The 13721-nt window shown below is 40.7% G+C and overlaps 1 protein-coding gene across 4 annotated transcripts in view; it reads right to left on the reverse strand.

Moving 5' to 3' along the window:
• The window catches only part of ARHGAP32 (Rho GTPase activating protein 32), a 128616-nt gene that overhangs the window by 8205 nt on the left and 106690 nt on the right, over positions 1–13721 (reverse strand). For all 4 annotated transcript variants that reach the window (XM_040255662.1, XM_040255663.1, XM_040255660.1 and 1 more), the window contains 8 exons: positions 13430–13574; positions 12906–12988; positions 9118–9225; positions 8494–8639; positions 7607–7802; positions 6215–6360; positions 3443–3514; positions 563–1438 (listed from right to left, as the gene is read on the reverse strand). In XM_040255662.1, coding sequence (XP_040111596.1) covers positions 563–1438; positions 3443–3514; positions 6215–6360; positions 7607–7802; positions 8494–8639; positions 9118–9225; positions 12906–12988; positions 13430–13574 — 1772 coding nt within the window. The remainder of the gene's footprint in view (positions 1–562; positions 1439–3442; positions 3515–6214; positions 6361–7606; positions 7803–8493; positions 8640–9117; positions 9226–12905; positions 12989–13429; positions 13575–13721) is intronic.

Raw genomic sequence — 13721 nt, forward strand, 5'->3', positions numbered from 1 at the left:
AGTGCCTTCCATATTTCAAAATGGCCATCCGCAATCTTCTATCCCACATGCAAACACTGCAGAAAACACATCTGGTTCAGAAGGAAAACTAAACCAGAGAGTGTTTAAGACTGCAATCTCCTCCTGGGTTGCTACAGAGATGGGCGAGGCTCATCCGGCTCAGAAAAGATTGCTTAGAAAACAAGCTTCAAGTGCTTGCAGAATGTTATTAAGAATACTTTTTACATTTGATGGTGTAGGCTGGCTAGTTAATGTGTAAGGCTATAATATAGATAATTTTATCAGAAGAGAAAACAGAATCAAGAGCTATGAAGCTATGCAAAAATTATCCAGGAATTCTGACTGGACAACGGGACTTTATCAAGATCTTAAGTAGGACTGCTGGCCCTTTGCGGGATATTTTGGTTGACTTTAATTTAGGGATTTGAGCCATCAGCACCACCTAGAAAAAACATTCTCTTTGATAAAAGGCTAGCTGTGGAGTAAATTTCTCTCCTAAAAAGCACAGTTGGTGGAAGATCCCTCTTAGCTTAAAGCAAGAATGGAGGAAAACAAATGGTACCTGTCTGAGTCTGTCCAGAAGGTACAGGCTTACTCTGACTGCTTGAGGTAGGCTCCTCCTTCCCTGGTGAGTCTACGTCTGCGGCAGCCCCCTGGTCCAGGGGCTGGGCTTCACACTCACACCCTTCCTGGGCCTCTCTCTCGTTTGCTTTTCTCTTTACTACCTGGGTGGGGGATCTATTTATGACATCACTTTCTTCGCTACTTTTGTTCCAGGCTGCAGAAGGTGCGTTCTGAGCTGCCGTGTTTGCGATGGGGCCGATGACTTCTGACACCCGAGCGGGAAGGGTCACTGAAATGGGCTCGGATATGTTCAGAGACGGTGATTTGCTTATCTTCCGTCCAATCTTTGGAGAGAAAGCATAGACAACCTTTTCGGTGAATGAGGATGGCTTCGATGCTTTCTCTTCAGTTGGGCTCAAGTCCAGGGTGAAGAATGGACTCAGCTTCTCCTGAAGAGGAGACACAGGTTCAGAACTTGCAGTGCTTCCTGGAGTCTGTGACTGGCTACCGCCTGTTTCAGTATCCTTCTTATCGGTACTCTGCTTATCCTTGGAGTAGCCCAAGGAGTCTAAGAAGGAAGCCCCGCTCTCCAGACATTCTGATTCGGCCTTAGGAGGACTGCACTGAAATGACATCGGATCAAAATCCAGGCTGGCTACTCCTATGTCTGGTGGGCTCAAGTCAACATCCTCAGCTGAGTGCGGAGACACGAGAGCCGGAATGTGCAACAGCCCGACTTCCTCCTCGCTTCCGTTGTCGTGGGGCAGGTTGTCATAGGAGTTGCAGCGGTTCCCCAGCATCTCGCCGTTAAAAGAGGCGCTCAGGGCATCACTGCTAGATCTGGGTCTTCTGGGTCGGAACAACTTGGAGTCACCTGGCAAAAACGGGTAGCAGTGTCAGAATATGAATGTCCCAGGACACAGAGTGCCCTATGAGTCAGCTACTTAGTACATCAGAGATGCACTACATACAGTAAGGAAATGCAACCATCTCTTGGGGAGCACAGATGGAACCCCCAAAGCAAACGCTCAATAACAGATTCACTTGGTACCATTGGAGGCAGGATGCATTGGATGGTTTCCACAGGAAAAAGGACTCAGAACTCTTAGATTCTATTACTATTGCAACACGCACTCTTGTGACTTTGGGCAAGTTTTCATTTCTTTTTGTCTTGTTTTATCACTGACTTCACACATGACTTGTGAGGTACAACTCACTTTAAATGGTACTTCAGATAGGCAATAGAAGAGGGCTTTTTTTTTTTTGGCTTTATTCTTTTTTTTTTTTTTCTGGGGAAATAGCCTCATACCCAAAATTGAACTTCTCAAAAAAAGTATTTATATTTAGTAAAGTATAATTTTATATTTAGTAATGTATCCCTTTCAGATATTTTAAAATAATTTTATTTTTTTTCTTCAACAAGAACAGGCTTTAAGCTTATCAGGCAAAAGCCTTAAGAGTGGTAATAGTATTACCTTATTTTATGATATTGCTAAACATCCAACTGGTAAGAGAAGTACTCTATCTTAATCTCATTATTCTATTACAGTAATGAGCCATAGTGATGAAGTACCATAAAGAGACATTATCTTAACACAAATACATCCACTAATGTGTTGACCACTTATAAAATTAATCCCTACTCAAATTTCATTTTCACCTTACTACAAGCACTTAGCCAGTCCACTGCACTATTTTTGAGAACCACTCTCAACTTCAGTGAAATGGAAAATCCCGGAAAATCAGAAGATGGCAGACACCCCACTGACATGAAAGGCAGGGATTTGTTGGATCCCAAGTAGAGCCATGGGTCAATGAGGACCTGTAAATGAGGATAAGAAAGTTGACCAGGAGGAGGACACCCCCGAGAAACTTCAGAAGAACACAGTTGGAAAACCAACGGATTAAGAAAAGTCTGCAGGTAATCAATGCAGCTCTCAATCATTTCTGCAACAAAGCCTTCTTCCCTATCTTCTTGCACAATCCAGTCTTGATGTGGGGGAAGTCCTATCTGCTGCTACCTGTTTTTGTCAAAGAAGTTCTGCCCCCTTCCAGGTTACAAAGGGATGTAACCTTTGTTCATTCTGGAAGTTAGTACAGAACTGCAACTGTAACCCGCCTTATACTCAATGGAAGCTTAAAAAGTTATTTTCAACATTTTTAGTTTTGTCCCAGTTGCAATCAAATCTTTTTGTACTATTAACCATAACATGTTGGTCCCCATTTTAAGCAGATTCACTTTCAGTTGCCTTCTCCTGGTAGAAAATCATCCTCAGATAATGAGGACTACCTCTAACCAGTGATATATGAGATTTAAGGTCATGCTAAATTTGCAAGACAAAAGGTCACTGGTCTGATCATCAATACTGCTTAATTTTATACTCTGTGACAAGCACTGTGCTCTCATTTTGAAATTTAAAGAAATTCTATTAACACCATCTTTTACTGGGCATAAATATAAATGGTTAACTTAAAACACTTCACCTACTTTTATGTAAATTGAATCACAATCATGTCAAAAGTGAAGAAATTAAAGACTAGTACCATATTAAAGCATCAGTGGACAATACTAAGTAGATACTTAGTGGTTAGGAACCTGTCTACTAATACAGGACACATGAGTTTGATCCCTGGGTCAGGAAGACCCCCTGGAGAAGGAAATGAAAACCCACTCCAGTATTCTTGCCTGGGAAAGCCCATGGACAGAGGAGCCTGATGGACTACAGTCCAAGGGGTTGCAAAGAGTTGGACATGACTTAGTGACTAAACAACAACAACTAGTATTTTTAGGAAATTATAATCTACAGCCTATTTATTAAGCAGTGTATCTTTTTATGAAATATATTCTAGAATAAAACAACTGATGCTTTTGTCTTACCATCGACTGCATGGAGAGAAGTAAGAGACTCTTCACTTTTAGCTGAGCGGAGGGTCCCTTCTGCCCTGCCACCTGAAGAATCAAAACCAAACAGTGTGATGTTTTATTCACTCTTACATATGCAGTGAAAGGGGACAGTGTTTTTCTGTACATGTATTTAAAGTTTCAAGAATGATTAGATTTTTTACAACTGTATTCAATTTTGCATTTTATATAATGTGTTGTACTCTTCTCAAGTGGTTTCCTATGTGAAAAATCTCTTTTCTAAAAGAATAATAAACTTCAGAATAGAGATGAATTTTAAAACTTGCTTTTATATTTCCTAAAGACTGGTATATCTTGAGATGATCTCATACTGAATTTAGAGTGAGTGACTCGTATCCTTTTAACAAGAGAAGCTGCAGAGAGACCATGGAGAAGCCATGTGAAGACAGAGGCAGAGACTGGAGTGGTACCACCGCCAGCCAGGAACACAGGTATCCCCAAAGCTGGGAGAGGCCAGGAAGGATTCTCTGGATCCTTCAGAGGGAACATGGCCCTCTGACACCTGAATTTCAGTCTTTAGCTCCCAGAACTGCGAGGAGATAAATTCCTGTTGTTTTCAGCCAATCTGTCTCACTTGGTGACAATTTGCTATGGTAGCCCTAGAAAACTAACAGAGGTCATTTAATTAATTACAAGTATTGAATTTATTTGTGAAATATCCTCATCCTCTTTCAATCTCTTAGCAGAGCTCAATGCTGCTGACATTTCCCTGTAAAGCCCTTCCTTCGTGAATACTCATTGGAAGGACCGATGCTAAAGCTGAAGCTCCAGTACTTTGGCCACCTGACGTGAAGAGCCGACTCACTGGAGAAGACCCTGATGCTGGGAAAGGCTGAGGGCACGAGGAAAAGGGGATCACAGAGGATGAGATGGTCGGATGGTATCACCGACTCAATGCACGTGAGTTTGAGCAAACTTTGGGAGATGGTGCAGGACAGGGAAGCCTGGCGTGCTGCAGTCCATGCCAACATGCAGTCCATGAGGTCGCAAAGAGCTGAATACAACTTAGTGACTGCACAACAACCACCGTGTCCCTGGCGAGGGACCACTTCTTCTCACTCTCCTTCGTGACAGCTCTGCTCCTTCACCCTCTAAACACTGCTTTTCTCCAGGATTCAGCCTCCAACCTGCTTCTCTCACTCAGCAGGCTCTCCCTTGGCCATAAAAAAAAAAAATCCCTAGGGTTCTCACCCTTGGTTTGCTGACGAGTTTCAAATCTGTATTTCTAGTCAGATTAAAGTCCTTTATTGAATTCCAGGTCCCTAGTACTCATCACCTTTTGGGCAGGTCCAACTCACTATGTCCAAAGTTAACATGTCATTTTTCTTCCCAAACCCACTACTCCCTTCAGTGATAATAGCAACTCCCTGACCATTTAATCAATACCTGACAATTATCTTTCACATCTTTCTCGACCATTTTTCTGCCCACCCTGTTGATTCTGCCTCATAAATACCTCTCAAATCTATTTCCCACTCCCACAGCCACTGCTTACTGCAGATGGCTCTTCGTTTCCTGCCTGCACAGCTATAACTGTCTCCTGACTTACTATCCAGACTCCAGGCTTACCCTCTTCCTGGACATTCCCCACATTGCTGCCAAAGTCATCCTTCTTAAACCCAAACCTGCTCATGTTACATACTGCAGCTATTCAGTGACACCCAAGGAACTCAGGACAAAACCACACCCCCGGCAAGCACCCTGGGCCCCTGAGAACTGAACCCCTGTGTGTACCATCCCACACGTAAGTTCTTCATGCTTCCTACTCCACACGCCAGCACACACTCTGCTACCACTTCCCGAAACACCTTTCACAGTACCTTGTTGGTCAGATGAATCCCTACTTATCCTTCAAAACCCAAGTCACAGGTTCTATTTCCTGACCACCCACCTCTCTCCCCATAGGAATTGGCCACTCCTGCCATAAATGCCTCACATAAGCCTCAATTTCAATAGCTATGATTCTGCATGAAATTTATTTTCTTACACACATATGTCCCAAGTAAGACATGAAGGCTGGGAGCAGTGTCTTAATTTTTTTTCTTTCTGCAGAGGCTGCTATCAAAATATCTAGCCCATACTTAGTACATGATTGCAAACTGAAAGAATGATGAATTAAATGAATTGAACACTGTATTTCTAGCATTGCCTGAGAAGTAAGCACTAACAGATTCAGAACCTGTTAATAGCAGTAGATTTAAATGATTTTTAAAAGAGCAGTACTTTCAACAACACAGAAATAGATTTATCTATCCAATAAGATACTCTCACTTCAACGTATCATCTAAGAAAAAAAGACACCTTCTTTGGTTATAAGATGTAAAACTCTGACAGACATGTCGAAACCTGATTTTGTCATTAAAAAGAAAAAACTGTAAATATATAAGATGAGTAAGTTTAAATACCACAGCAGTTGCTTTTTATTATCAACCATATTACAAATATGTTATGAATTTTTAAACACACTGACACGATATATAATCTGTATAGTTTCCAAAGAAACTGGGAATTTCTATGCACTTATATATACTATGTATCTGGGGATAAAGCATTGGTAGAAGACAGTTCACACGAAACAGCACAACGAAGACACGCTGTGTTGGCGCCTGTGATGACAACGTGCTGAGTGTGTCCTGCTAAGAGAAGAGCCGTGTGACAGGACGGGAGGTGCAGTCCCCATGCAGGCCACTCCTGGGCGCAGAGGGAAGGGAAGGCGTGAACACTCACCTTTCAGAGCCATGGCTTTCATCTCGGAGGGCTCACTCTCATTACGCTGCAACTTCCGTTTAGAAACAGACGAAGATTTTCCCAAGTTGAAAAAGGAACGCCAGCTCCCCACGGGAGATTTTTTCATTTTATTTTGAGGCCTCCTCCTAGGAGAGAGAAAACGATCTGCATTAAGGCATCCAAGAGGCTACCTTTACTCACTGAAGATGAACAAATGATGGAAAGGGGCAAGCAGCCTGCAGAGGCACGGTGGACACAGTCAACACCCGCCTTCCACAGAGCACGTGCCACACAGTACGGCTGAGCTTCGCTGCTGAAGCAGGAAATGAAAATTAAAGGCACGGATTTTAATAGTTGTAATTAGTTTCACAAAGATAACTTAACTAGATTTTCATATTGAGAGTTAATCTCACAATCTGTGAAATAAGTGAGAATAAGATATATTTAGGAAGAGGAAACACTAAATCTCCAAAAATAAAATAGAGTTGAAGAAAATGATTCTAGGTGTGTGTAAAGAGAATTAAGCCAAAAAAGAAGCAAAGCACTAAGAAAAGTAACTAATATATACTGAATGCCAGGCACTATGCTAACTGGTATACATGGTATCTCATTTAAGTTATATAAAACCATTTGAGGTAGGTACTATTATTGTCATTTTAAGTACTATTCTCATTGTACAGCTGAGGAAGTAAGAAGAAGTTTAGTGCTGTAAAACTAGTAAATGAGGGAGTCAAGGTTGGAACCCAGGTCCACTCAGCATCGACACTCTTGATTACTCGTTTATAAAGAGGTTTTTGAGGAAATTATAGAGTAAAAAATTCAAGAAGCTGAAGACAAACTCAGAATGACAAGGTAAAAGAGTATGTTCTAATTTTCTGTTGTCAGGACATTTCAGTCGAGGGAAATGAAAAGAATTTAGAAAGGTACACTAACATATGGAAATGAACTTCAATTAGTACTACTCAATCCAGGGAGTTGAAATCCTGATATTCTTATGGAGCAGCCAGAGGAGTAACCTGAGATCAAAATTAACTTATAGACATTAGACTTCTCACAATCAGTTAGTAAAGAAGTTACGGAAACCATGTTATTATCATTTCTTTAGAGAAAAGCAGAATCAGAGCTGGAGAGGACACTGAGAACATGAACAGCAGTAGTTCTCAGACTTCGTCAGTGTCCTCCCAGCTCTGATTCTCTGTTTCTCTTAAGATATGATGCAATGCTTTTTGATAACCATTCGCTTCAGTTCCCACCAAGTAACATCCACAGTCGAATGAACAGTTTTTTCTGGGACGGACAGAATCAATATAATAATACTAAAATACCAAAGTAAAAGAAAATAAAAGAACAAATAGTCATGAAGTGCACATTTTTTAAGGAGGAGTAAATTACCTTTCAAGTGGGAACTCGATTATGGTATGAAATTTCCCCTGGAGTGCAGCAGGTCCTTCTCCTACTTCAATGTATTTATTTTCGGTCACAATTGGAGAATTGACCTGAGCCTGTGTTCGTGCCTGGGCTTCCTCCAGTGTCAGCAACTTGGTAGATGGAGACGAGACCAGCAGGGACTTGGGTCTTGATAGAGAAGCTTTGAAAAGAAAAAGAAAAAAGCAATGACGAGACTCAAAGTTTCTGACATGGGGGAAAAATATAAATATCCATGACTGTGTGTGTATAACAATCTGGTTACCTGTCTATCTATCTATCTTTCTGTGTTGTTTTAAATTTTCTTTATTAAATTTTTTAAATGGCAAAAGTAACAGAGCCTTATACTGAGGAATAGAAAATGACATACTAGGTTATTAACAGTAGTAGTTAAAAGTATAAAATTCCTCAAGTATTTAACTAATAATTTAACTATTATTAAATAGTTTAACAATTAATTTAACTAATACTGTAACTAATTTATTTTAACTAATAATTTAACTATTTTCCTTTCTTAAAGGATTTCAGACAAGGCCTAGAATCAGTCATGCATTTTTAGTTTTGGGAGGAGTTTTTCTTCTGCTGCTCTATATTACACTTTAACATACATCAATAATAGGTGACACGATACACTTTTTATGTTCCCTGAACTTAGATCATGGTAGGTCTAATATTTAGTATTCACTAAAAACACATAACAGAACTGTTAAATTGTGAGTTTTGGGAAGCAGATATAAATCAGCTGCTTTCTTTGGAGACAGATTTATTAAATTGAGATAAGAGATGCTGCTCACTGAAGTGGTGGGGGTTTAAAGACACGTTCCCAGTGGGGATGAGCGTCCACGTGGGCCTACCTGCCCCTTCCTGAATGACTGCGTTGATCTTCCCACTGAAGAGCACGTCGACGTGGTTGAGGATGAACTCCACAACCACAGACTGAATCCTCACTTCCATGAAAGCTGCCGTCCCGCTGAAGCAGGCAGATTCTATCTGCTTTGATCTGTGGGGTAAACGACACTACCATCAGAGGGTCCCCAGAGCAGCAGTCTTGAAGAGCATTATCTTTTCGGTTTGTGTGTAAATCACAAGTGAACCAGAGGAAGAAAGCACTCTTTGACAGTGCCTTGGCTAAACCTCGACCGCCTGTTTGAAGGAAGATGCTCATAAAAACAACAGATTGGCTTTACTTTTAAAAATTTTCCTTGGGACTTCCTGGTGGTCCAGTGGCTGAGACTCTGCGCTTCCAAGGCAGTGGGTCTGGGTTCAATCCCTGGTCAGGAAACTGGATCCCACACGCTGCAACTAAGAGTCTGCATGCCAGAACTAAAGATCCCGCATGCTGTAGGTGAGACCCAGCACAATCAAATAAATATTTTTAAAATAAATAAATAAATAAAAATTCTCCTTAAGAGAACACTGAAGAATTAGACTGTTAGTTGATTGTTTCTACTTTAGATCATGAGTCAAATGCAACTTACCTTAGGAGGTTTGGAGCCCAAACGATGGCTAGGTTTTTTGCATGCATATTTGTGATGGAGCAATAGTCAGCTAAAAGAGACAAGTGTCTCATTAGGAACTCCAGTGTTCTGGAAAATGAAATGCAACATATTAACACAAAGAAACATCAGGTAGTAGTATAGAGCAGAAGAGCTCCACTAATTAATCTCTAGGTTTTCAATGGAAAAACGGAAAAAGAAACCCTATAGATCCCATCGAGGTTTTCTGTTGCCTATAAGGTTTAAATATTATTATTTCTACAGAACTGTCAGAGTAGTATGGATTTTATATATAGTAATTACATCCATAGAATATCGAGGAAAAAAATGTCTAAGGCAGTAAGAAATTAAAGTTTTTGATAGGATTGGCTCAGAAAATGAAACAGCCTTAGTTTTAAAGAAATCTTTAAGAATATTTGCCTGTTACACATCTAGTTTCAGAGACATCAGTGAAATAAATCCTCCAAAAGTCAGTTTCCAGACAAACGCTATCATGAAGTCATGGTATTCTATTTGCAGCAGATATGCTAACAAGAGAGAATTTAAATTTTTCTTCTATAAAAGAAAATGACAATATTTCATAAGCCTAAAAAGAGTTAAAAGAAAAATTCCAGCAGGTACCAATGGGGAGACTAATTGAGCAAATAACATGCTCTTGGAACAGAAAGCTTACTCTAAATCCTAATTCCTAGTTTATCTTATATATTCTCAAGTGTGATTCATGTAAACAATTTTTTATATATAGAGAGAGTTAACAATAGGGCAGAGTATCTTGGAAAATAAAGAATGATGAGTTTAAATGTAAGTTAAGTTAGATAAACACAAGGTATTACCTGTACATCTCTCAAAGTGTCCCTACCTTATAGGGATTAAAACTATTAAAGACAATAAATGGAAGATAGAAGTTTAAGAGTATTATTTGAAACAGCAATGAAAGTTACACTGTGGTCAACGTATGAGTCTTCAGGATTCAGGTGAGCCTGACAGCAACTTGAGAAGAAAAGGAAGATAAGCCGCCACATGAGGAAGAAACAAATACCATGGTAAGGAGAGAACAATTTAAAACAAAACCAAATCTATGATTACTGGTAATATTTTCACAGAGAGAAGAGATTATACACATGAAACAAAAATAGAAAAGGATGCTATAAAGTAGAAACATTCGGAGAAATGAGAAAGAGAGGGAGGGAAGGCAGTTAGTTCTTAGAATTAAGTGTTCTTAATCATGAGATGGTTTGGAGAGAATCCATATGTGGAAACTGACAAAGAAAAGGTAAGAAACTCAAAAGAGTTTAGTTCAGTAGATAAAAACAATTCTAGAAAGGAAATAAAGAAAAGGGATGAGGTGTAAGCTGCTCTGAGAACCATCAAGGAAATAACACAAGAAAAGTTCTCAGAAGTTTCCAGAGGGAGAAAGCCCAATGAGTGCCCAGAGCAAAGAATGAAAAAGAGCCTGCTCCAAGATGAGTCACCATGGAAATGAACCACCAGGTAGCTTCTAAATTTAAAAGCATCCAAAAGGATTCAAACAACACAAAATAGGTCATACTAAAATAGTGGCACTCTAACTGGTATCAGACTTTGCTGCAGCATTTTTGCTTAGATGCCAGTGGTGTAATACTATCAAAATTATGGGAAAATACTATTTACAGATTAAAATTCTACAGCCAACTGTCAGTCAAAAGTATGAGGAGAATAAGAGCATTTTCATATCAAAGTCCCCAAACATTCACCTCCCACACACCTATTCTCAGGAAGTTACCAAAGATGGACACTAGGAAAGCAGGGAGTGGACACAGGGAAGGTGACAGGCAGAGGTCCAGAGGAGAAGGGGTCCAAGTCAGAAAGAAAGTGATGAAGGGAGGGTCCAGGAGGAGGGTAAGAGCTGCTGCTGCATGGAGGAGACCTGAACGAACAGCGGGATTTAAGGCACCACAAGGGGTGTTTTCACGGGAAATGTTTCTTTTAAACAGTAGCTTGATATGTTTAAACACAACTGAGGTCAGGATGCCACAGTTAGAACTGGACATGGAACAACAGACTGGTTCCAAACAGGAAAAGGAGTACGTCAAGGCTATATATTGTCACCCTGCTTATTTAACTTATATGCAGAGTACATCAAGAGAAATGCTGGGCTGGAGGAAGCACAAGCTGGCATTAAGATTGCCAGGAGAAATATCAATAATCTCAGATATGCAGATGACACCACCCTTATGGCAGAAAGTGAAGAGGAACTAAAGAGCCTCTTGATGAAAGTAAAAGAGGAGAGTGAAAAAGTTGGCGTATTAAGCTCAACATTCAGAAACCTAAGATCATGGCATCTGGTCCCATCACTTCATGGCAAACAGATGGGGAAACAGTGGAAACAGTGGCTGACTTTATTTTTCTGGGCTCCAAAATCACTGCAGATGGTAACTGCAGCCATGAAATTAAAAGATGCTTACTCCTTGGAAGGAAAGTTATGACCAACCTAGACAGCATATTCAACAGCAGAGACATTACTTTGCCAACAAAGGTCTGTCTAGTCAAGGCTATGGTTTTTCCAGTGGTCATGTATGGATGTGACAGTTGGACTCTAAAGAAAGCTGAGTGCCAAAGAACTGATGCTTTTGAACTCTGGTGTTGGAGAAGACTCTTGCGAGTCCCTTGGACTGCAAGGAGATCCAGCCAGTCCATCCTAAAGGAGATCAGTCCTGGGAGCTTACTGGAAGCACTGATGTTGAAGCTGAAACTTCAATACTTTGGCCACCTGATGTGAAGAGCTGACTCACTTGAAAAGACCCTGATGCTGGGAAAGATTGAGGGCAGGAAGAGAAGGGGACGACTGAGGATGAGATGGTTGGATGGCATCACCAACTCGATGGACATGGGTTTGGGTGGACTCCGGGAGTTGGTGATGGACAGGGAGGCCTGGCATGCTGCAGTTCATGGGGTTGCAAACAGTTGGACATGACTGAGCGACTGACCTGAACTGAGAGAATACCCATCATTCTGTGACAGAGTCAGGAGACAAGCTAGCGATAAAAAGAAACTCAGCAAACCCCAAACAGGCCATCACTCCATGAAAAAAAACACGGTTACCCCAGAAAGGGGGAAAAATGCTGGCATACTATTAGATTGGGCTTCCCTGGTGGCACAGCGGTAAAGAATCTGCATGCCAATGCAGGAGACATGGGTTCAATCCCTTGGTCAGGAAGATCCTCTGGAGGAGGAAATGACAACCCGCTCCAGTATTCTTGCCTGGGAAACCACAAGGACAGAGGAGGATAAAGGAGCCTGGCTGGCCACAGCCCATGGGGTCGCAGAAGAGTTGGATGTGATTGAGCACGCACGCACACGTGCATACTGTTAGATATAGCTTGTAAATAACATTTACATAGATACAGAAATGTAGAAAATCAACACCGAGCACTCATACAACCATTCTAGGAAGATGAGAGAAGGGGCTGTGTGTAGTTGTGTGCTAGTGGGGGAGAGGAAAGTTACAATGAAATCTTCCAAACTGCTTCCAAGAGTCCAAGCTAACAGATAAATTAATCTGGGCTATAAAAGTAAGCAACAGAAGAGAGGGCTCCAGGGTGCCTGCTGGATGCCAAGCACTGTGCCCAGACCCTGGGAACACAAAGACAAACATAAATACAAATGTGTGGGAAAATGGAAGTTTAAACAGTCAGAACTCCAAGGAAATTTAAACAGTTAGAAACCCCAGGAGCCCATATTCACACAACTGACTTCTACTTTTGGCTGACATTTTATAGCGTGTGGTTTACCTGTAGTGTGGAGGAGGGAGTTGCTGGATGACATCATGAATTTTTATCAGCCTTTCTTCATCTGTTGCTGCTGAAACAGCATCCTGCAACAATCATAATGCAAAATAAACTAGTAGGCTTTGTTGGTAAAAATGAAAGTTCTTCACTTAGAATTCAGTTTCACTTTGAGATTCTTTGGTGCTGAACAATGAGGAAAAACAATGTAGTACCAAGGAAGTAAACTTTGTTCACACACTATGGGGATGCTGAAATTTACTACAAGATAATATTTTTAAACCTTTATGATAACCAACATATAACCAAGGGTTATAGTGAGATTAGTGGCTCAAAGTGAGAGACCCTGAAAAGGTGCAAACAGTGAAGACTGTGGACCAACTAGCAGTAAGCGTTCTTTATTTACTCTTTAAAGGAGCTCTTTTACTCATATAACTATTTATTTCAGGGGAAATCAACTTTTTCAGGTTTTGAACAAAACCACAGCAAAACTGCAAACAGAACTTGATTTAAATGTGACTGGTACTCACAGAAAATTTCTCATACAGCTGGTAGGTGAGCAGAGGGTTTGGGAGCTCTCGGAAGTACAGCTTACACAGGGAGCCCACGGAATGGATGTCTTGGACGTAGGGTTCTTTTGTCAGGTCGGGAACATGTTCAGAGTCAAATTCATGGCTGAAAAGATAGAAGAGAGACAACGAAACTAATTTTCTTCAAAGAAAAGCAAATACGAATTTAAAACAGAAAAAAAGGTCCAAAGTATTAACCTCCAGCTCAGTGAGCAAATACGTACTTCAAATGACTGTATTTCACAGAAGTTAT

This window comes from Oryx dammah, unplaced genomic scaffold (genome assembly GCF_014754425.2).
Source record: "Oryx dammah isolate SB20612 unplaced genomic scaffold, SCBI_Odam_1.1 HiC_scaffold_15, whole genome shotgun sequence".
NCBI classification, from domain to species: domain Eukaryota; kingdom Metazoa; phylum Chordata; class Mammalia; order Artiodactyla; family Bovidae; genus Oryx; species Oryx dammah.